Source organism: Gopherus flavomarginatus, chromosome 17, assembly GCF_025201925.1.
Source record: "Gopherus flavomarginatus isolate rGopFla2 chromosome 17, rGopFla2.mat.asm, whole genome shotgun sequence".
Classification (NCBI taxonomy): domain Eukaryota; kingdom Metazoa; phylum Chordata; order Testudines; family Testudinidae; genus Gopherus; species Gopherus flavomarginatus.
In genome coordinates, this window is record NC_066633.1 from 8,628,420 (window position 1) to 8,652,675 (window position 24,256).

A 24,256-nucleotide genomic window follows, 5' to 3' on the forward strand; every position below is an offset into this window, starting at 1 on the left:
TTTCCCCTTGTGTAGAATGTGAATAACTAATCTTACCCCCTTGTTTTGAGATCGATATACTGTATTTTTATTTATGTCTCTTATTGTGCTAGCTATGCATTGGATCCTGCACCTTTGGATAGAAACCGCCTTAGATCTCGATTCCTAGGCTGTGGTTTAGAGAAGTTTACCTTCCCCCCGCCCCGCACCCCCCCACCCCCCCCGAAACATGACATGGTTTTGGGAGTTGACATCTCACCAAGCACTGGATTAAGGGATTAAATGTTTGTCAGAGGTGCCTGAGAGAGTGAGGTGCAGAAGTCCTATTTCAAGATGTGGGGGTGGGAGTGGGGGGAGGCTTCTGAAAATCTCTCCCTCAGAACCTGACTCTCCTCTCACATATGTGAGTTTAAATTGCGATCAATTTCACTGAAGTTTGTGGAGTTACACAGGTGTAAAACTAATGGGAAAATTAGAATGAGGCTCTAATACCCTGTGCTAACTGAAAGCTTCATTCCAAGTTGCCTTCATAACTGATACCAGCAACAGAAATTTAATTTTAGGCCTAGCAGTTGTTGAGGTTTTGGCTGCTCAAATCGTACTGGAACCCGAGTATGTTTTGAAAGGAGTGTTGCAAAGCAAGACAGTAATCAGAATATCTCCTGAGCCACCAAGGCAGGAAACAAACAAGATGTCAGTCTTTTGGAAAGCTGACATTCCCAGCACTGAACAGCATTCCTTTCTAGTGCCGATGGCTTGTAGTGAAAGCTCATCCAGGGCTCAATATCGCAAGTCGCCAACCCTGCAGCAGCCTCATTTTCTTTCTCTAAATCCCTATTTTGACTGCCGATAACTGAATGCATTCGCTCTCTTCAGATAAGGAGGAACTTTATTTGGCTTTCTTCATTTTCCTATCAGGATTGAGCCTGGAATTTTCAAAGAGTGAGGTGTTCACCTCCCTTTGAATTTCGGTAGGATTAGGGTTCTAATTCTCCCAGCACCCTTTGAAGATCTTTCCAGGGTGTGTGTCCATCTGATGTTGATTCCGAAGTTGTGATACTTGGAGATTTGAAGGGTTCATGCCCCAGGAGAATTGTCACCTTTTAGTGCCCTTTAAAGAAAGGGGTGGGGGGGAAAGGTCAGCTAAATAATAAAATACAAACAGGCCCATATCAATACACCAGCTCTGAATGTCTCTGAACTTTGGGGAAGTTCATATCTGGATCTGAATTTTATGATTTGGTCCCATGTCTATATAAAAGCAACATTGATCCCAATATTTTAGATAACACAGTATAGCTCCATATGAACTAATGCCAAATATAAGAGGCTGCCTCAGTGTATCTAAATACAAATGTTAACCAAAAACTAACCTGCAAACTGGGTATGTTTAGCCAATAATGGTTAAGTTGAAAGTTCACCTAGTGTGGGTTTGTTGTTTTTTTTTTGGTAGGGTAGATTTGACCCATGTATCATCATGGGACAAAAACAAGAGAGGGACGCTCTTTTCACAAAGACACAAAATCTGTCATACCGGCAACTGAAGTGGAAAACTTCATTTCCTAGACACAGGACAAGAGCTCTTCTGGAAGGGAACCTGATAAAAGGTCCCTGGAAGGTGATCTAATGGAAAGCAGGAAATACAAGAAAGTGCTGTAAGAATTGAATGAACAGCACTGATGCATGCACTTCACCTGCCTTCCCCTTTGAAAGCCTGGGGCACAGGTTGTCCTTCATGTAGTGTTGCTAAGGGTCAGCCTCCTTTTTAGCATGTTCGTTAATGTGTGTTCTTTGTCTACATTAAGTGCTATAAAAAAATCTTGGTTACAATTTGACCATTTTATTTGTCTATCGGAGGTGTGTTAGTGGCCTGCATTGCTGCAGTGTCTGATAACATGGCATGGGACAGATGCAGAGCAGAGGCACAGAGAGATGAAAGAACTTGCCCAACGTTACACAGGACGTCTGTGACAAGGCAAGGAATTGAACCTGGGTTCTCCCAAGTCCTTGGCTGTTGTCCTACCCACTGGGCCAGCCTTCCTCTCTGAGTTCCTCATGGTTTGAATTTTGACAAAATCTGCCCCACTGATTTTACGATATAGCTGGCTTTGTGTCAGGCTCAATCCTGCTCCCATGGAAGTAGAAGTAGGTATGTTAAAGGGAACTAGACTGTGTTGGCTTGTAGGTGTGGCTCTAGCTTTTTTGCTGCCCCAAGCACAGCAGTCAGGCATGCCTGTGGGAGATCCCCAGTCCCATGCATTCGGTGGCTTGCCTACAGGAGATCTGTCGGTCCTGTGGCTTTGGCATACCCACTACCGAATTGCTGCCGAATCATTGCACGAACCAGCAGGGTGCTCCCCGTGGTTTGCCGCCCCAGGCACATGCTTGGAGCACTGGTGCCTGGAGCCGTCGCGGTTGGCTTGGTAAGCAGGGACTGAGATGACCTAATGCCTGTGACTCTAATTCTCAGTTCAGGCATGATAGCACAGCACAGCACCTGGCTAATAGCTAAACTAAAAAGAAAACCAAAAACAAACCAACACCCTGGATAGATAAACCGTGTGTGCTAGGAAATCATGTCACTACACCCTAAATGTGCTGAAGGAAAATTCTGTGGAAAGTTTTAGCAAAAAAAAAATTATTCCTGTAATAATGATTTCTTCTTATTCTCTCGTGTGATGCAGAAATGTACTTTCTTCTCTACAAAGTGAAGGGAAAATTGGATATAAATAGGGAGAAGTTTTAGATAATCAGCTTATTAATAATAATACTAATCTGTATCAAAATACTGCCTAAATACCTCAGCTGAGATCAAGGTCCCTTTGTGCTAGGCACTGCACAAACACAGTGAGGGACATCCCTTGCCCCAGTGAGCTTACAATGCCGATAGACAAGACAGACAAAGGCTGGGGGGAAGGAAGGACAGTTTGTCCTATTTTATAGATGGGGAAATGTGGCACACAGAGAGTAAAGCCCTGTTCTTGCAATTGATCAGCACAGGGGAATTGCTGCCCCCCTGAAAACGTGGAGGGAGGCTCTGTGTGGCTGCTGCAGTCCACTTGTATGCTGCAGGACCGGAGCCTTGGGGACTAGCCGTAGGTTACACAGTCTGTGACAGAACTGAAAACAGATCCAGGGTCTTCCAAGTCCCAGCTGTAGCCACAAATATCATCCTTCCTCTCCAGTTATTTGTGTAATCTCCGCCTCGTTGTGTTTTCCTCTTGAATTGCACTTTTTGTTTCTGTAGTTATCCACGAAGCAACTGGGGCTGCAGAGAGAGAGGCTGTGAATCTCATGCCTGCCTTTTTTTACTTTTCTGTTTTTCCCCTCGGTCAAAGTGAAAGAGCTGGGACAGCATGTGAAATTGCCCCCATGTTTTTCTCTTTGTCATTTCTTTACCTTAGCCACTGATCAAACCGATAGCCTAGAATTTCAGTTGGAAACGTGTGACTTTATTATTCTTAAGTACTGTTTTACCTCCTTGCTTCCTGCCAGGCTGAACTGTAGAGAAGGAAGGAAACGTGTAAGAGATTAAAAGCAAGTTACGTTTAAAAGAGGGAAAGCTGTGCACCGTGTTTTCAGTGTTCTTTCTAAACAAACACCGGTTAAAACGAAAATGACTTTTCGTGGCTCCTTTTTATTTGTATTTATTTATTTATTTCCAATCAAGCCACATAGTGTGCGCAGAGGGCTATTCATACAGCACCAACAGCGTGCTGGGAGCTTTCTAGAACATGCATGGGAACAAGGTCCCTGCCCAGAAGACCTTGCAATTGAAGTAACAATATTTACCACAGATGTAGCACGTTCCATCTGTGGGTCTCAAAACCCTTGATGATAAAAGATAAATATCGAGGAGCCAGATTCTTTTCCAATCTGCCTTATAGATGCACAACTGTAAAGTCCAAGTTTACCTACTGGGGAATTAACAATAATGTAAAATAAAGATGGGTTTAAACCGTCTCTCCAGGATTGGCTTTTTCGTGGGGTCCTCCCTCAGGACTGCTCAGCCTACACCGTAGGTCATCTCCCTGCCCCCACTATAGACAGTCTCACCTCCCTTATGTCCCAGTGGTGTAACACACAACCTTCCACACTGAGTCAATAGTAACCACTTAACCTTTACTGGTAGGATCCACACTTGCTAGATGGGTAACCTGTTTTGAATAAACCCTGTCAGCCTATTACAATAGTATTATTCACATTTTTCAGATGAGGAAACCAAGTGGCAGAAATATTAAATGTCTTGCCCAGGGGGATGGTGACAGAGCTGGGAACGGAGTCCAGGTGGCCTGATTCCCAGTCTGGTGCTGCTGTGTCCTATGTTGGCTCCTGTTGCCAAGCTGCCTTTATTCAGATGAAAGCAGGAGGCCAGGACACAATGAGGCATTGTGGGATTGGCTGATTGATTTATTTGATTTGTTTCTTTTTTATTAAGTTTGAAGATTTCAGTCATCATGGATTTAAAGTTTCGGTAAACGTTTAATGGCATCAAACAAAGCTGCAGGTGTCTAGCGCCTTACCCAAGGACCTCAACGCATTTAAAGAAATGTTAAGCCTCACAGCATCCCAGCAAGGGAGTTAATTATTCTCCTGTATAAGTTTTTCCTCAGCTAGGGCCAAATTCACCATTGTGCAGAAAGCCAGCACTAGAATTAGTCACTGCTTAAGTGCCACTGAGAGCCCAAATTGGACTTAGCTGCTACATAGGCCTCATGCTTGACCGCTGCCCAGTGTGCATTTCCACCCTATATGCATTAATTTTGTGCTCGACCTATGGCGGGAGGAACTCTTTTCCCACCCTTGAAATCACTCTAGTCCTGCTGCCCAGTGACCCACTTCCTTAACCCTCCTCTGTTTTCTTTGTCTCAAGCAGAATCTGGTGCCAATTTCCATGATATCCTTAGCCGAGCGCATTAGTAGCTGGTGACTTGCACAGCATTGATTTGTCGGAGGTTCATGTGTCTTTTCTATTAGTCACTGACCCCTGGGTTGCAGCAGGAGACAAGAAACGTGCACACTCAAATATGCGTTGATTAAATGAAAACCACAGACCCTTGGGATCGTCAGCCACAAGTGTTCAAAAAACCATGAATCAGCCCCTGAAAATCATGAGATTTGTTAAAATAATCAGCTACTTTGTCTTCTGATTTCTGAGCCTTTAGGATGCACTTGCTTCATGTTTTCAGGCTTTTCTCTGCAGCCACAAGGGCTGGAAACGACAATCGCAAATTTCACACAACTTGTGATAAAATCATGATGGTTGGCAACAATGGGCTGTGCTCCCTAACATTGCTTCTTTGTGACTAGACCGGTAGAAGTGGCTGTCTCAAACTCTTTTCTTAACTTCCTTGTTCACATCATGAATGCAAACTCTCAGAACATGATCCCATTTACCCAGTTTGAGCCAATTTCTACAGCTCAGTGGGCAGTGGTGCGCCTTTCCCTTTTTAGTTCAGTGCCTTGATGCTGTGTTACTTTGAACCAAACTAACTGCAGATTTGAGCCCTGTTAAGAAACACGTACTCTGTCTGATGTGATTGCCAAGGGAGGAGAGAAGTAAGGCAGGTTAGTGCTAGTGAACCGATCCAAGAATAGCAAAATCTGAGGCTTGCTGGCCATGTATTAAACCTTTCATACGAATCCATCTATTTTGAAACCGGAGAAGGAGGAAATTAAACTTGGGTGTGGTTAAAAGTTCGCCTGTATCCAATTTTGCTCACCGACAACATAAACCTCAGATGCAGTATCCCAGTTAGCTGGACGGTGCTATGGGGAATCCACTACCACTTGTATTTTCAGGGCCTCATTGGTACTCTCATTGGACTGCTAAAGCCAGGGTTGTGAGTTCAGTCCTTAAGGGGGCCACTTAGGGATCTGGGACAAAATCAGTACTTGGTCCTGCTAGTGAAGGCACAGGGCTGGAGTGAATGACCTTTCAGGGGCCCTTCCAGTTCTATGAGATAGGTATATCTCCATACATTATGTGGGGGGAGGGATAGCTCAGCGGTTTGAGTATTCACCTGCTAAACCCAGGGTTGTGAGCTCAATCCTTGAGGGGGCCATTTAGGGAACTGGGATAAAAATCTGTCTGGGGATTGGTCCTGCTGTGAGCAGGCAGTTGGACTAGATGATCTCCAAGGTCCCTTCCAACCCTGATATTCTATGATTCATGGATCCTTTCCATGCACCTTATTCCCCCTCTCTCAATTCCTGCACTCCCTCTGCTATCATATCTATTAACAGCAGTGCCACAAATAGATGACAAGGGGGAAACTGATCAGCTTTGATATCCCTCTGCCTTTATTTAGTTTCCAGCCAGCCAGCTAGCAGCTCTGAGCAAAGGTCATTGTGTTCGCAGTCCGGGGAATCACAGCTTGGCCATCTGGAGTGAAGTGCAAGGTTGACTATGGAAGATGGGCGAGGCCTTCTGCAGGGACTGCTTAGTAACCAGAGGCATCCATCCTTACCAGCACATTAGCCCACTGAGGCCTGTGCCAGCAATAATATATTGGGTTTAATTAAAGCAGTATTTTTTCATCTCCTCCATATATTATTTGATTATTGCTTCAGAATGAGCCAAGGAATTTATATCTTTGCTCTTTTAATCTGCCCCTTCCTTTTTTCTTTTGGTGTTCATTCCCCCTCCCTCCCCCCCAGGCTTTTAACTGCTTAAAGCGATCGGACTGTTGTTAGCTTAAGTAAATAAGAGCATTTTTCACAAGCATTACACTTGAAGACAGGTTTGTTCATTGCAGATGGAAGCCATTATGGCTGTACCAGTTCTGTGTGGTAACTGTAGCACGATGGGGCACCCAGATGCTGTACTTGATTCCAATGGCGTTGGAACAATTTGTACGGGGGGGGGGGGGATGCTGAGAGCCATTGAACAAAACTGTAAACCCTGTATATGATGGAACCCATTTCAAGCCAGGGGTGTGATAGCACCCCTAGTTCCACCACCCCTGGTTGATTCTTCAGTTCCCTGCACCTTGTGCTAAAGTCAGTTCCAGCAGTGCTAAGTGAGGTCACAGTGGGTATAAAATTGGGTTTGCAGAAACAAAGGTGCATTTGTGCAGCACCTATCACAGTGACGTTTTGGTTCAAGACTGAAGCTCCTGGGTGCTACCGCAACACACAATAAATAATTATAATAAAAATGCTCTCACCGGGAATGGAGAGTTGTGATTTGTTAGCCTTTAACGCCCAGTTGCCACCAGGTATAAATGCCGGCATGAGATGGAAGGCCATGGAGGAACAAGCCTAGTGTCTGGTGTGGAGTTTCCCTTGAAAGTACAGGTAGCACCCTGCCAACCACCCCCCTGACCCCAACCTCCCCACGAAAAAAAAAAAAAAGAAAAAACAAACCAACAACCATCACCTAGTTTTGTTGGAGCCTAGGCATCAACTTGACTGGCTCAGCATACGTTAATCCGAGCTGCCTTGTCTGTTTTAGAGAGCATTAGTTAGCATGAGCTAGCTACTGTGTTCTAGCCACATACCTTTAAATCTTAGTCCAAGGTGGCCAAGACCCAGAGGGTCCTGTGATCACCGATGCATGTATCGCCATAGGCACCACGGGGATTGTATTCAAGAGGCGATTTGGCTGGGGTAGAGCAAAACCCAAGTCGTGTAAACGAACACAATGTCAAACATAACTCTGCACCCCTGCAGGAAGGGACAAGTCATGTCTGACATTGTGTCATGGATAAACCCTAGGGCTAACCATGGCCAGCGGCCACAATGTGAACTGCATCTTGTCCGTGTCTCCATTGAGTGCAGAGTCCTGATTAACACTGCGATAGTTAACGGATTTCCCTAGCGTTGTGCTCTAGTATGACCTAATTTCCTACTGCAGCCACAACCCTGCGCCCAAGCTGAAAACTGAGAAGAGGTCTTATCAGAAGCTGATGCCCGTGGGGCTGGATATGTGTCATACAAATCAGTGTAAAACTGATGGATGTTTTTGTTCCAAAGCAACCCCTCTTTTACATGATGTGCTGATCTGATTTCTCATGGGCTAGAGTAAATGATGATTGTGTGTGCAAGAGGTCAGCATTACCAATAATGTATTTTTCTCTCCTCTCTTCCAGACCCTTCCCTTCCGAGGAGACCACAGAGAACGATGATGACGTCTATCGGAGCTTGGAGGAACTGGCTGAGTAAGTGGCTGTGCAGAAAACAAACAAAAAGTCGCAATTCAGTTTCGGCAAGGAATGATCAAAGAGGGAGACCCGGCACTCAGATCCCAGCTGTCCTATTTTATGTTCTTGCCAAGAAATTTTTGTGCTGCTACAATAGTCTGGATTTTTTTCCCCATGTAGAGCGCTGGGAGACATCAATTCTAACAGAGCTCAATGGGAGGTAATTGGAGGCTAAGACTATGAAGATTCCTCCATAACTCTAAATCCCATTTAAATACATGGGGACCGTATGTGATTCCCCTGATTGTCTGAGTCAGGAGTAGCTCAGAGATGGGAGTACCTCCCCTTTAACTGTCTCCTCTCAGCAGCAGGTAGTTAGGGGATTACAGATCAGTAGACAATCCACACACGAAGGTCTTGTGCAGAGCATAATTCTGGAAACTCCACATCACGTGTCCCCGTTGCTCTGTTTAATCCTAACAGTGCACTCAGTACTGTACAGTTTACAAAAATGCACTGTCCCAGACCGGAGGAGCATGCGGTCCAGAAAGTCAGATACTTGGGAAATGGCCATACTGGAAAAACAAGAGATGGAGAAAATGTCATGGGGTCCCGTAGGGAATGGGAGAGAGGGGTCAGTGAGTCTACTAGAGACCCTGAACAAGATCCTGACTGTGTGTGTACTGAGGAAACTGTCTAAATAGACAAGGCAAGGAGAAAGGAGGTATTAATATCCCAATGTACAGATGGGGAACTGAGGCACAGAGAGGGGGATGCTGAAGGCCAGACAGGAACTCTGTGGAAAAGGCCGGATTTGAACGCTGGTCTCCCGAGTCCCAGGCTAGTGTCTGCAGTGATTGGTTTGTGGGGTTCCTGGCTTTGGCGCTCCCCAATCGGTGATTTTCACGCTTGGTGATGGGAGATAAGGGACACTCGCCTTTATGTTGTCACTAGAGTAAAGCTGGAATCTGGTTGCGGCTCTTGTAGTTCCACAATAGTGTGTTCATCTACACTGGGATTTTCACAGGAGCCGATGAGTACTGGTATATGGCAGTGGGGTGTCTAACTCCCTTAGGCTACAATGAAAATGTCAGCCAGTCTTTTTAGGGCTTCAAACACACGACTAATTGGATTTATGTCTGATCATATGGTGTGTTGTGGGAATGCCTTTGGCAGATCCATTTCTATCTTTATCTCTGGCGTCTGTCTCTGTTATTGTGACAATATTGAAGATTTTTAACAACCTTGAACCAAATCATAGAGAGTGAAATCCTGGCCCCATTGAAGTTGATGGCAAAATTCCCATTGACTTCAGCAGGGCCAGGATTTCAGTAACGTGCAATCCGTTTCATATGGGGAGAAAATTTGCAAGGGTGGATATATGGCTTTATACAGTTAAATATTATTGTTCAACAGCGTAAATAATAAAGCTTAATCCAATGAGTTCCTTATGGCTTCAGTTATTACAAAAGTAAATCATAAATTGATACCTGGAATGGAGTATATCTGAGTCCCTAACTTGTGGTTTGTTCCTAGCAGTGTTGATTGAATACATTTTAACATGTATAGGGCCCCTATCAAAAATAAGACTTTCCCCCTCCTAATGGTCTTAAAATCATTTTAATATTGGGTTTTAAAATTTCTGATTCTGACCCATATGCATGTTTTAAATTGGGGAATACATTTGTGTGTGAATTCCTGGTGTTTGCTAAAGCGATTAGGGCTATTGGAGCTGGCTGTGATCCAGGCAGTGTGGGCAGGCAATAATTTCCTTAAAATAAATGTTTTCAGTCTGTGCTCCATACAAGGAACAGACTATACTTTAAAAAGAAGGATTCACACCTGTAATTACTCTGCTGCTGGTCTGTGCTGCTTCTAGGATGTGACTGTTCCTTTCTATCTGTATATGTTCTTCTATAACCCCCATTCCCAGATTACCTGAGTAAGGGATGGATTATTAATGGATTTTATCCTCACAAAGCCCCTGTGAGACTGGAAAAGTTTGCCGTTGATCTCTTTGTGCCTCAGTTCCCAGTTGGTAAAATGGGACTAATATATTTCCTAAGTTCCTAATGGACTTAATAGCCTAACTCATTAGGAAACCCACTCCCATTGTCTTTCAATAAAAATAAGGCTTCTCACTGTCCCAGTTTCGCTGCATTCTTTAACCTCACATTTCTCTCCTCCTCGTGAGATCCAGGCTACAAAGTTTGTGGTTGCTCAGATCCGCCCGAGTACAATCCCATCGATCAAAGCCAGTGCATGTATGTCCACCCGAGTTGCCAATCCCACCTTCAGCTGCTGTGTAGACGTACCCTTAGGAACGTCCTCAATATTAACGTTCTAGCTCCGTGAGGGGTGGCCTGAGAAGCATGATCCATTAGTAGTGGTCTCTCGTTCTGTCTTCCACAAGAAGACTCTAATTTGAGATGCACAATACCAAATACTGTGCAATAATGTTGCATCCTGGCAAGCCCAGGATAGCATGAGAAAAGAAGAGGTCGTTCCTGAGCTGGAAATGATTCACTGTCCCAAATGTCTTTAGCATCCAGCGGCCATGGGGAAGGTACGAGCCCATCCTTAAATGTTTCTCAGGTGCTGGGAAATGATTTTCACAGCAAGCTGTAAAAGGATCCAATTCCAGGAAGTACAACCACTATTGAACAGCAAAACCGCATGTAACAATCTTCCCTACTTTGTAAACCTTTCACTGCTTTTTGCTGCTCTGTATTTTCCCCCCCATTAGCCACCCAGACATAATTCTACTGCAGATTATTGGCCCGTTCCCCCCCTCAACTATTTCTAAAATGGGTTGTAGCCCTGTTCTTAAAATAACTGTCAAAGCTTCCATCAATAATGGAGGCAAATTATCCTCCTTAACTTCAGCCCAGGGGAACAATTTGTATAGTGGGGCTGCTGAGAGCCATTGACTGGAACTGTAAACAGCACCCCTAGTTCCAGCACCTATGCTTCAGTATGGTAGGATACAGCCTGGGATGGATAGCCACTGCAGAGGAATGCCGCATAGAGCATTTACATACATAGTAAATAAACGGAGTTGGTCTAAACTGCTCCCAATTGAGAGTTTTATTATTAACTTAAATGGGAGCAGAGTTTGGCCAATACTGAGTGCTTTTGCAAATCTCATCCTTAATGCCTCTAGTGCACACAGGTGGAATTGCAGGAGATATAATGGCACAAACCTAATATTTGGATGGACCAATACATACATGGGGCCAAGCAATCCTGTTGGGTGAAATCTGGTCCCCACTGAAGTTAATGGCAAAGCTGCTGTTGACTACCGTCAGGCCAGGTTTTCACCAGTTGTTTTCAGTGATACTGCTTGTGTGAGTGAAGCGAGCAGGGTTTGGCCCACATGTTCATTTATGTATTTGAAAGGGTTAGGAGTAGAGCTTGCTGTGCATGTTCCAGCCAAAATATTTTCTGACCAAAAATGCAGTTTCCGCAAAATAAAAATTTTTCATGGGAAAATTTCAGTGTTGCCAGTACAAAATATTTAGTTTGATCTAAAGCAGAATATTTAATTTTGATGAACTTATTCAAAGCCTTTCATTTCAAAGTTCAACAAAACATCACACTGTGTTTCCCCATCAGCACGTTGCCTTACAGTAGCTATAGTTCCGGCTCACATTCTCTCCTAGGGTCAGGCACCCCTGAGGACTACATGCCCCATAATGCAATGAGGATTTCCCTCTGACCGAGCTGTGTGGTTCATCATGGGAGGTGCATAGATTCATAGATTCATAGACTCTAGGACTGGAAGGAACCTCGAGAGGTCATCGAGTCCAGTCCCCTGCCCTCACGGCAGGACCAAATACTGTCTAGACCATCCCTGACAGACATTTATCTAACCTACTCTTAAATATCTCCAGAGATGGAGATTCCACAATCTCCCTGGGCAATTTATTCCAGTGTTTAATCACCCTGACAGTTAGGAACTTTTTCCTAATGTCCAACCTAAATCTCCCTTGCTGCAGTTTAAGCCCATTGCTTCTTGTTCTGTCATTAGAGGCTAAGGTGAACAAGTTTTCTCCCTCCTCCTGATGACACCTTTTTAGATACCTGAAAACTGCTGTCATGTCCCCTCTCAGTCTTCTCTTTTCCAAACTAAACAAACCCAATTCTTTCAGCCTTCCTTCATAGGTCATGTTCTCAAGACCTTTAATCATTCTTTTTGCTCTTCTCTGGACCTTCTCCAATTTCTCCACATCTTTCTTGAAATGCAGTGCCCAGAACTGGACACAATACTCCAGCTGAGGCCTAACCAGCGCAGAGTAGAGTGGAAGAATGACTTCTCGTGTCTTGTTTACAACACACCTGTTAATGCATCCCAGAATCACGTTTGCTTTTTTTTTTTGCAACAGTATCACACTGTTGACTCATTTAGCTTGTGGTCCACTATAACCCTAGATCCCTATCTGCCGTACATGAATCTAGGTGCATCATCAGACATGTTGTCTAGCCATGGGAACCTGGCCCAAAGGCAAGAATGTGGGAATCTGGCTCCCAAACAATGACTCCCATGGGGCAACACACCACTGTAAAGAATGTGATTTAACCTTGAACTGACTTGAAACAAAGACTTTCAGGTCAGTTCAATAAACCAAAACAAACATTTTAATTTCTGGAATGTTGAAATATTTCATTTTGATCAAAAATATTGAGATGAAGCATTTTGATATTTCCAAATATAAATTTTTCAGAACTTCTGTTTGGTGAAAAGCTTTGAAATTTCAATTTTTCATCTTCTAGCTTAAGTGATAGTAAGCCTTTGAAGCAGGAGGATCTGAGTTCCAGCCACGTTTTCTCTACAAAACTCCCAAGAAGCCAGGGCACGCAGCACACTGACAACTGGGAAATCCTCAATGGCCATAGAATTGTTACATTATTATTGTAATTACTGTAAGAGCAACAACAACATTCTGTGGCAAAAGAAAAATCTCTGACTGATATAAATCAATAGAACTGTGCTCAGTGGGTTATATGTATCGTACAAACAAGCTGTTTCTTTCAATGCAAGTCAAATTTGCCACAGGGAAACTTGAGCATGTGAAGAACGTTCATGCCTTGATGCACACATTGTGCTTTCAGATTTGAGGTTCCGAGTCGCGTATTCTGAACACAGAATTGCCTGCCAAGGGAGTGAGGGCAACCTATTCAGAAGATCGAGAGATAATTATTTGCAACAACAGTTCATAAAAATTGGACTGATCATTGAAAGGGAGGTTAAGAAAAAACAAATCTTTCAAGGGAGCTAAAGGTTGCTGAGTTCCCTGCCTCCGCCCCCTATGTTTTCTTTTCAGTTAGCCAGATGGCTGACTGGAGAAAGCTGGTGTAGTGGGGCAGATGGCAAGGCCCAGTGAGTTTAAGCAGTGCAAGCGCAGTGCTGTGAGTAGGGGATCGGGAGAGGAGGGGGATCAGTTTTCTGTACTGTGCAGTTTCTCTTGGAGTCCTGTGATGTCAAATGTTTCAGCTTGCCACAGAGAGGTCTGATCACAGAGTTTATGGGGAAAAGACCACTGAAAATGGTAGAGGCTGAGCTCTCATCCAGAATTGATCCAGATGCTGGTGATAAGACAATAGCCTGTTTCACTGGCACCAGCTGATAAAAATCAAAGCACTGTTTGTCCTAAAGGACCTCTGGTGAGTCTGCTAGCCCCCCACTCCCCCATCACGGCTGACTTGATTTGATCATTCTGAAATCAATTCTGATAGATGGCTGTCCAATCTAGCATTGACTGTATCTACAGATGGCCATATCCCATCTCCAAGCCTCCCTTGATGGTTTCTTAAATTGCCCTCATCTTTCTTACAACTCTAAAGTTTTACTTAACATTTAACCTAAATTTTCTCTCTTGACTCTTACACCCATTCTGCTTATTTTGTCACATTAGATTTATGAAACCAATCAATCCCTGTCCTCTTTACATCATCAAAAAGCTTCTGTAGGGTGTATCTGATCGACTGTATCCACTATTATTATGACGCAGTCCTTTTATGCTCGTAAAAATCCAGCAGTCCCATTTTGGCTTCATTGCCCTACACGTTGTATGTTGTTGTTCTGGTTCATTTCACATCATCTGACGGCAGAGCTTGTCAATCTCCGTGATGAACTGGAGTCCATTAAAAAAAAAAAGGGGGTATTTCTTTGATCCTTTCTGAAACGAGGAATGTCCCAATACTGGGAGATTCTGTACATCAGTTTGTTTTGGGTTTTCCCCAAACAGCTGTAAAGTACATGTGGGAAAACTTAGGACAATGTGTTTTGAGCAAGACCTGTGGGGGCGAGGGAAGAACAGGGTTGTTACAGGAAAACTTGTAAGGGAAGATACACTGGGTTGTGGTTAAGGCACTGGAATGGGTGTCCAGAAACGTGGGTTCAGTTGACACTTCCTGTGTGATGGGACAAGCTGCTTAACCTCTTAAAGCTTCACTTCCCTGTCTGGAAAAGAGGAGAGATTGTTATCCCCTTTTCCCACCTCTTTCTGTCCTGTTCATTTAAACTGTCCATTCTTTGGGGGCAGGGCCTGGCTCTTATATGTACGTACAGTGCCTAGCGTCACGGGACTCCCCTCTGAGATGGGGCTTCTAGGTACTGTTATAATACACAATCATAGCTGCTAGGGGATTGTGGAGAACATTAGATTTGGCGAAGCGACTATATGCCTATCCTGTCCTTTTTAAATACCTCACTTCAGGTGGGTGCATATTCCACACACATGCCAGGAATGTAGTTGCAGGGTGCTCCTGAAGTTATTGGACCCGAGTAGAGTGCACTGTAGCTCTCAGGGTGAACATGCTTTCCAGGGTAGAATTTGAACCCAAGCCTGCAGAGGAAGGCTCAGTCTTAACAGAACTCAAATGCTCAGCCATCCTGACATGGAAACGTGTATCCCTTAGAAACGCTTGTGTTTGAGAGGGTTGGGTTTATGTGATTGGTACTAGCATTACAGTAGTGTCTCACGGTGCCTACCAAGATCAATAGCCCCTTGAGCTAGACAGGGTATAACAGCCCCTGCCCCAAAGAGCTTACAGTCTCCATGGGTCCATCCACCTGGAGTGGGCAGGTAGAATTGCCAGCTGGAGAAGACATACCCATGCTAGCTGTCATCAAGCTAGCGTGCTAAAAATAGCATAGCTGGGCAGTGCAAGCAGTGGGAGTAGCTAACTCACTGAGTATGATCCCATCCGAGACCCTAGGCACGTACTTGGGGTGCCTAGACCCCCCCCCACACACACACTGCTCACGTCACTGTGGCTATGCTGCTATTTTTAAGACGCTAGCTCAATCAGACAAAATGGGAGGCAGTGGGAGGGAAAACAAGCACCAACAGACAAGGTGACTTGCTCATGGTCACCAAGCAGGTCAGCGGCCAAACCAGGAATAGAATGCAGGTCTCCCGAGCCCTGATCCTGTGCCCGGTGCTGCCTCAGTGAGTGATGAAAGGCGCCAATACTGCTTCCTCTAACGTGACCATGTTAGATGATTTGCAATGTGTCTTCTCTGAAGGAGTGGGTTTTAATTAAACTTTTCAAAGATGCCTGTCATTGGGCTGCTTTTCCCCCTCCTTTGGGTTTGACCATGTGCGAATTGATTAAATATGCCTAGGATCTTCAAACGTCCTTCATGTGTCCTGATTTCTGTCCTAATGTCATTGTATTCCTCCTTTTGTTGAATAAATGTGGCACTTGTCTTTCATTCATAGCTTAGCAGGCAAAGATGCAAGCTTGAATCGTCCTAAGGAAGCCAAGTTTAACTCTCAGTTTCAGGGACGGGGAGTGATAATCCAGCCTACCCACTACTGAGATTGTAAGGTCCTTAGGGCAGTGACAGACTATGTTCTGCGTTTGTACAGAGCCTAGCACAGTGGGGTTCTGGCCCATAACTAGGACTTCTAGACACTGATAATACAAATAATAATAATAATACTCAGCACTGGCACCTGGGCTGAGGGGTTTGCTAACATGACAGTTAGTTTCCCACTAGTGGAATTGTTGATACAATACAAAACCATCTCCTTCCCTCCCTTTTCACACCTGTGCGTATTTGATGCATGTTTTTTGTCTCTCTCAAATCTGTCTGAGGAGGAATTTCCTGCAGGATTTTCATTACTAAGTGGTATAGGACATGTTGCTACTCGTGGGGCGGTGAGATCAGCAGAGAGCTAACTTTGGTTGCCTGACTAAAGCCTTGTCGACAGTCTAGGCATGTTTGGACTCATAATTCTCCACTCATGCACAAGACCGCCCAGAGGATTCAGGGGACCTGGGGCAAAACAATTTTGGGGGCCCCTTCCATAAAAAAATTGCAATACTATACAATACTATATTCTCGTGGCAGCCCCTGCGGGGCCCAGGGCAAATTGCCCCACTTGCTCCCCACCCCCACAGGCAGCCCTGGGAAAAATAAACCTTCCGCATCTTGGCACAAACCCACTTTTGAGAAAACTTCTTTACAAGGTATCACTGGTTCTCAGCCATTGTTCAAGCCAGATTCTTCTCTTGGGAAGATATTGAAGGTCAAAGACCATTTTACCTAGAGGGACTGACTGAAAGCCCATAGGATACTGAGCCCCGTCCTCGGTACCACTCTTTATTTCTTCTATAAACCTATATGGAGTTGTCTATGCAGCGAGTTAGAGTGTGGCGAGCCGGGGTGTGAATCTACAGGTCCGTAGCTTGCTGTGCACTTAGAGTGACCTAAATATGGCTTTGCTCAAGGCATTAAAATGTATCATACTTTTTACTATTTCCCTTCCTTTAAACACAGTTGCGTTGATGTGCCGGGCACAGCTGACTTCTTCAGTACACTGGAAAACATTACAAGACTTTCAGAGAAAGTGACCCTGGATCCTGATGGTTCAGCAGCTAATTTTTGTTTTGTTTTGTTTGGGGGCATGTTCATCCTTGGTGTAACTCCAGTGTGGTTCGTGCGCTCATGCGAGGGACAGATTTGCTAACAGACTTTGCTTTGTCTCAGAAAAGCATATTGTTCCGTGGAAAGGATTTGGATACACACGTGCAAACACAGTGGGTGTCGTGTGAGACTCGTAACGGGAGCGGCCCTGCTAGAATGCAGCTTATGGAAATGCCCTGCAGAACGTAATCTGGGTGAAACCAATAGGATTCTATAGCAATTCCTGTGCAATCCTATAGCTCTTGCTTAGCCAGGAAAGGACACGGACACACACACACACACACACACACAAATTTTCCTTCACACACACAAAGTTTCGTTCACAAGCAGGTTTGAAGCAGGAAAGTAGCAGAATACTCAGTTATTGACTGAGCTTTATTTTCCTCACAAATTGACCCCTCTGCGCAAGTGTTCCCAACGCTGCAAACAGTCAGGCTAACGAGAAGCCTCTTTAAAGCCAGAAACTAGCGCACACAGCACAGTCCCCCATGCTGCGCCTAGGTTGCTGCCCTGCAACAGAAATGTAAATTGCACTTTGATCCCCCCCTTGCCTGTCAGCCTGTATCTTGATGTTATTCGGGAGACAGGGAAGCGGTACCACCTCTGATTCTCCCCTGGGCCTTTCCATGATATATGATCACACAGGATAAGGGTGGTGCCACCCTCCAGCACATAGAGGCAGCCACATATGTTAAAAGGTGCGACTGTTTCTATTAGGGGAGTGTACATCATACAGATGCCATTGGTGTCAATGGTTTGCTCTGGTTTCAACAGAAGCGGGGTTGGACTCTCTGTCAAGTGCATACCATGAAGCAATCCCTGCAGTATCATTGTTCATATCCCATGTCTCTGTGAAGCTCTTACCTGGGAAGGGGGAGTCGCTGTGGAATGCAGAGTTTGGGCCCACTGGACTGGGGTGAATATTGTGGAAAGACGCACTTCTTTCTAGTCAGTTTTACTTTTTGGTTTCTGTGTACATTGCTGATAGCTCTTGTGATGAGTCTTGCAATATATGGGAGTTTCTTAAAGACCCAGCTCCTGGAGTCAGGTGATTACATGAGAATATCAGCTTTTATTTTAAAATAGTAAGTCTCTAGCTCTCATGGTCACAGAGAAAAGCATGGAAAAAGTGACCGCTAAAGGCTCAAAAGCAAGGCAAATAAAGATCTGTTTTAAATAATGATATTAAACCAGTCTCCTCATGGTAGAACAACTACGGCTGGCAGTAGTGACGGCTCTGCCATAACACCATGATGTGTGAATTGCTAGGACCACAGAAGGAACAAAGAAATAATTGATTTAGAAATACTTCATTGAAATAATTCAGTTAAAATTCATTTTAAACTCCTTTTAAAATGTTTCTATTAATACTAGATTTTATAGAACTTTAAAAAATTATTAAACAGCTACAATTCTGGCCTTACATTATCCAAGAATCTGCCTCCGAAGAGTTGTGAGTTTCAATCTCTGTTTCTTTCGTACACAGCATCTTTCTCCAAACATATATTTGCAGTCAGCTGCTTTGATGGATGCTAAACCTGGGCACAGTATCTGTGAGATCCTTCTGTTCGCATCCCTAGATACCAAGTAGTGATGCCGCAGCTTTATGAAAAGTCCAGTAGAATTTAATATAAAGTTTTATCCTTTCTCTGGGGGGAGTTTAAACACATTTTATAGACCAGAGCACTGTATCTTGTAGAATAGAGAATGATATTGCTGCTACACACTTTTATAAGGTGACTCAAAAATCCTTTGGCAAGGAGATCATTCTCTATAGACCAGGGTAAAATTTTCGAAACCACTGATGTGACTGAGGGAGCTTTTGTCCTATTTTCAAAAGTGACTTTGGTCCCTTGACACAGAGGCTCCTTAGCAAAGGATCCCTGATTCTTTGCAAACTCCTCTCACCTCGGTCCTAACAAACTCACTACACCAAGCACGTCTTACAGCATATTTATCTATGAAGAGTAGCATGTAACTTATCTTAGGAAAGTTTGTAACTTGTCAAGCTTCATAATCATTGTGAGAGGTATGTATATTGATGTACTATGTAAGGAATAATGTATTGATATTGAAAGTATGCTTTATGGACTTGGAGTAAAAATTGGTTACCCAGAGATAAAGTGTCTTGGTGAAGGCCCATTGGGAGAATTATCATTCTCCCTCCCTCTCCCTCTGTTTACCCAGTGATGTAATGCAAAACTGAATTGTTTAGCCTTGCTCAGTCCCAAGACTTCTAATGGGAAACCGTCAACGGCAACTGCAAACAATCGAAACCACTTGAAGGTGTACAAAGGAACTTACAACAAGACAGGAGATGGTGCTGTCTATGAAGAGAAACAAAAGACTGTTTCGATATGAGATGGAGGAGGGAGAAACACTTGGTATCTAGTCACTGAGGAAACCCCTTGTGGCGTGCAAGAGCTTTCGTGAATGTTCGGATCCTGGTTCTTGTGAAACCGGCCAGCTCTGCAACAGGCATAACTTTGTGGGGAAACCTACTTTATTAAATAGAAAAGGTAACTATCAATAAGCGTAGACCCAGGTTTGTGTTTTGTGTTTTTGTTTTGTATTGTTCCCATTTGTTCGCACCACACTCTCTTGTTTCTAGCTAAATCACTATTCTTTCTTAAATGAGCCTACTTTTGTTTATTAGAAGTGCTCACGAGTGTAGTGCATTTTACAGGAGTGGTGGTTTAAGGTGAAACTGGTGATCTGCAGTACACTGCACCTTCGGGAGCGGAGGATTTGGACTTTCTGTGAGTAGCCAGTGTTAGGAGCTGGGTATCCCAGGGGAAAGCTTCAAAGGGACTCGGAGACGGGGGCACACATCCTATTAACCTGCAAGGCAGAAACTGGGCTGGCACAGCCCAGAGGAGAGCGGCTGGAAGGCTGGTAGAGTTAGAGCGCTGACACCCATGTAGGCAAGATACCATCACACTGGAGGCAGGGGATAACAACGTGACTCTGTCCTGGGTGCCCCCAGAACCGTCACAGGCCCTTAGGCGCCTGGACCCCATTTTAATGAGACTTAGGCTCCTATGGTCTTAAATCACGTTTGAAAACAGGAATGAGGCTCTTTTGAGAATTTTACCCCACATCTTCAGCTGGCTTAACATTGCACGTCTCTGACTGAATCAATGGAATGATGCTATTTATGTCATCTGAGCATCTGGCCATTGTTCATTGTCACTGTGATGCCCTGTTATTAAGTTGCTATAGACTAAAATCCTCTTGATGTATTTTTTTAATAGTGGTCTATTTCCAACTGGGGCACGTGACTTGCAAAGATCGATGAAAATCAATATGCGAAAAGCACTGATGTCAACAGTAATATACAAAGCAGAAGGATTCTACAACCGACAGTCTGTCCTGGGAGATTCTGTCCGATCTACATGTTTGATAGTTCACCCCAAGAATAGCAGTCCCTCTCCACTTCTCAGCAAAGGTTTAAAAGGAAAATGCTTTCGTAAATAAGGTCCTGAGACTTCATTATTGTAACACCAGTGCTGCTTGCTGTTTGGAGCTCTAGAACTTTGCATTTAAACGACAGACTCGAATTGCTTCCCACCATCTCTCCGGTGATGTGGGTATTGTCATCCCCATTCTACAGACAAGGAAATTGAGGCACAAAGAGGTTAAATAACTTGCCAAAGGTCACACAGCAAGTCTGTCGCAGAGCTGGGAATAGAACCCCGTGTTCTTATTCTTGATCTCTTCTAACTACAGGTGCATACTTCACTTTTACTAAGTGCTGGGCTGCATTAGGAAGTGTGAACAGTACTGATTAACGGGAAAAGCCACAGGTGTCAAAATAAGCAAACAAAATTCCTGTTGAGGTGTTAATGGACCGTTCTGGAGCTTTTGATCATGATAATTACTGTTATCGGTGAGACTGATTGTGTGAGTAACAGCTACATACATGACTCTTAGCTGCTCCCACACATAATTCTGTCGTTGTTAGTGTCTCTTCTGGTTAGTGGGAATTAGCAATGTTCCCTCATCCCCTAAATACTGACGCTTCAGCCCCAGGATGGATTAATCTAACTGATGCTTGTGTTTCTCGGTGTTTCTGTTGCAGCCTGTCATTCAGAAAATGGTTTGCACTTTGATATTAAGAGCATAATTGCAGTGCAAGACCCCAGTCTTAGTTTGAGGGAGAGCTTGTCTTTCTTGCCAGGGTCCCTTAACACTGAGAGATGGGCTGAATGGAGGAGGCTGGAAGTGAGAGTTCTGAGCCTCTGTGCATTGGGGTTCTTGAGCCACTGTGCCTGTGGGGACAATCTAGTCCTAATGATGATACTGCTAGTCAGTGGCTGTAAAAGCCAGAAGGGTGCTTATGGTCAAGGATGGGAACCTTCGCAGGAAGCTGATTCAGAGGATTAAAGAGGAAAGGAGGGGAAACTCAGGGAGAAATACACTGGAATGAATGTGGGGAGGAAGAGTCAAACCCTCAGTGAAAATAAGTCACAGAATCAACTTTTACCCTAATAGAATTCTGCCGGATGTGCCCCATGTGATATTTAGACTCGTTGTCTGTAACCTGTCATGTGACTCACTGTTCATTCTGTATTCAGCCCATGCTTAGTGGCTGGTCCACCAAGGATGGGAGCCTCCTACTGCTGCCACCTAGAGGAATGACTCCTTTAGGCCAAATGGCAGAGACTCATGATTTTAGTGCCTGAAGGCCTGGTTTCAGTTCCTGGTTGTGGACAATACACATGTAAAATGACTTTTAAAAAACAGGTTTCCGAGTGATAGCCGTGTTAGTCGGTATCAGCAAAAAGAATGAGGAGTCCTTGTGGCACCTTAGAGACTAACAAATTTATTTGGGCATAAGCTTAAAAAACAGCCCTGAAGTCCCACCTCCTCCTGATTTCATTTGGTGTAAACTGCCACATGGATTTCTCATTCTGAAACCTTGGCCTGACTGTCAAAGGTGCTGAGCACCAGCATCTCCCTGTGACTTCAGTGGGTGGTGTGGGTTCTCAGCACCATGGACATTAACCCATCTGTGACTTTCAGCCAACTTGTAACTCAGGAAGGCCACCTCACTCGCTCATGTGGTTGTGGTTTACTCCTGAGCCTTAATCAAAGGGAGAGTTTGATCCTCGCCCTGGAGAGCTCGGAGTTAAATGCTGGTTGCTGGAGAGTGGAGTTGGGCGGGAGAGGTTTGTATAATAGGTTGTCCAATGTTAGCTGCAGTGAAGGGCTTTCTTCCTCATTCTGTCTGCTTCCCACAGCCTGCGCCCTTGATGGTGACATCCTGGTTGTTGCTTGCCTTGTTCTATTTCTCTACCTAACATCAGGATGGTACAGGGCTGTCAAGAGAAACTCTTCAGGGGTAAATGGCGGCCCCGTGCCATCTATCTAGAGCAAGTTAACGACACTGTCTCTTCTGTTTATCCTTGGGGGCTTTGGCAGCAGGCTGGCAGATCTCTGTCACCAGCATTGAGACTTCCCATCATTCAAAGCTCTACATGTTACTGAGCTGGGCCTCATGAGGCTGGGAGACGATCAGTTAGTCTGTCTACGTTTTGGGCCCATGTGACCAGGAGACATTTGATCTACAGTGTTGGTTTTGCTCCAGTCATTCCCTATGGTCAGGATGCATGTTAGAGTGAGGACTGCAAGGAAGCCAGCGGCAGTGCAGGAGCTGGAAACAGAACGATGCTCTGGCACCAAACACTGAGACTTCTAGTCGTGGCAGTGCAGTAGATGTGGGTGCTGGGCTGGCATCGTTTGGGGGCTTCACACGGGGCTCTTTTGCCTTGGTCACCCCGTCCATCGTCCTGCTGGCTGATAGAAGGAATAGCAGGTGTGGTATTAACTCAACCATAAGCTTCCTAATGACTTTCCAACCACCAGAATGATGCATGGCGATGCAGCTAGAAATCTGATGGGTGCCTGCTGGAATGGAAGATAAATGGGGAATCTGGAGGTAGTCGCTCTGGCTGTGGAGAAGAGCTCAAATACAAATATTGGGACAGATAATAACTGCAGCGACGACACTTGGAAGAAGGGAAGACAGATCGCTGGCTATTAGTGGGTATTACAGCAGCTACAGCGTATCGCTCGGTAGGAACAGAGTTGATACAGAACACCGGTGCATTTATTTAAAAACATACTTTTATTGACTACATCTCTATTTAGAAATGGAAATAATGGCATGTAAAAGAGAAATAAAACCCACTTTTGCAAATATTTTCGGTCTTGTTATCTGGCCAGCCCTGATCCTGAGTTGGATTTTGTGTCTATCTTATTCTCTCCTTCTATGCTGCAAGGCATTGGGACTTCTACGTGCTCCCTTCTATTTCTGGCAGAAGGAGATGTTCTTCACACAGCTAAGAATGTTTGTTTGCCCTCTTCAAAGCTTTTCTGAGAGTAGGCCTCTCAGTCAACTATGATTCTGCAGAATATCACATTATTCTCTGTGCCTCTTAGCTACCTCTGCATTGATGTGTGAGCATCTTTGGCTGGTCAGTCAGCAGTTTGCTTTGAGTTTCATCCTGAAGAGTTGTTTATGTTTTTTCTAGGGAGAGTTAAAATAATTCAAATCCAGGCTTCTAAAAATACATTGCCTAGCACAGAGACAAGTTAGAAATCGCTCAGGGAGTGGACTCAGCCATTGTTCAACCCAGATTCTTCTCTTGGGAAGATATTGAAGGTCAAAGATCATTTTACCCACAAATCTGGTATTTTGCACTAAGCTTAGTGCAGGTAGGGTGACCAGATGTCCTGATTTTATAGAGACAGTTCTGATTTTTGGGTCTTTTTCTTATATAGGCTACTATTACCCTCCAGATTTTTCCCATTTGCTGTCTGGTCACCCTAAATGCAGGTTACTCTATTACTGCAGCCTAAAAGAAGCAGGGTGGATTTGCTTAAATTGCAAGCCCTTCAGTCCAGGGACCATTATTATTATTATTATTATTATTATTTGCATTACCATGTGTGTACAGTACGTAGCACAGTGCATTGCTGATCAGTGACTGGTACATGCTACCTCAGTATAAATAATACATCAGAATAACTGAGATCAGCATTTAGCCTCTTTTAGATTTACTGAGCCACTGAATGAAACAAACACTGTAAATCCAAAGCCCATGTTTCTTTGATTCTCTCTCTCCGTGCGTGTGTAAAGTAAAAGAAATGTGTTTAAAATCAAGCTGAGGCCAGGTTCATGTTTCTAGTT

General features: G+C 44.3%; 1 protein-coding gene and 1 long non-coding RNA gene across 4 annotated transcripts in view; one reads left to right on the forward strand and one right to left on the reverse strand.

Annotated features, from left to right (window-relative positions):
- VAV2 (vav guanine nucleotide exchange factor 2) overlaps positions 1-24,256 on the forward strand; it is a 316,987-nt gene that overhangs the window by 216,580 nt on the left and 76,151 nt on the right. For all 3 annotated transcript variants that reach the window (XM_050926981.1, XM_050926983.1, XM_050926982.1), the window contains exon 4: positions 8,073-8,141. In XM_050926981.1, coding sequence (XP_050782938.1) covers positions 8,073-8,141 — 69 coding nt within the window. The remainder of the gene's footprint in view (positions 1-8,072; positions 8,142-24,256) is intronic.
- LOC127036231 (uncharacterized) overlaps positions 1-24,256 on the reverse strand; it is a 243,702-nt gene that overhangs the window by 170,729 nt on the left and 48,717 nt on the right. The window lies entirely within an intron of this gene.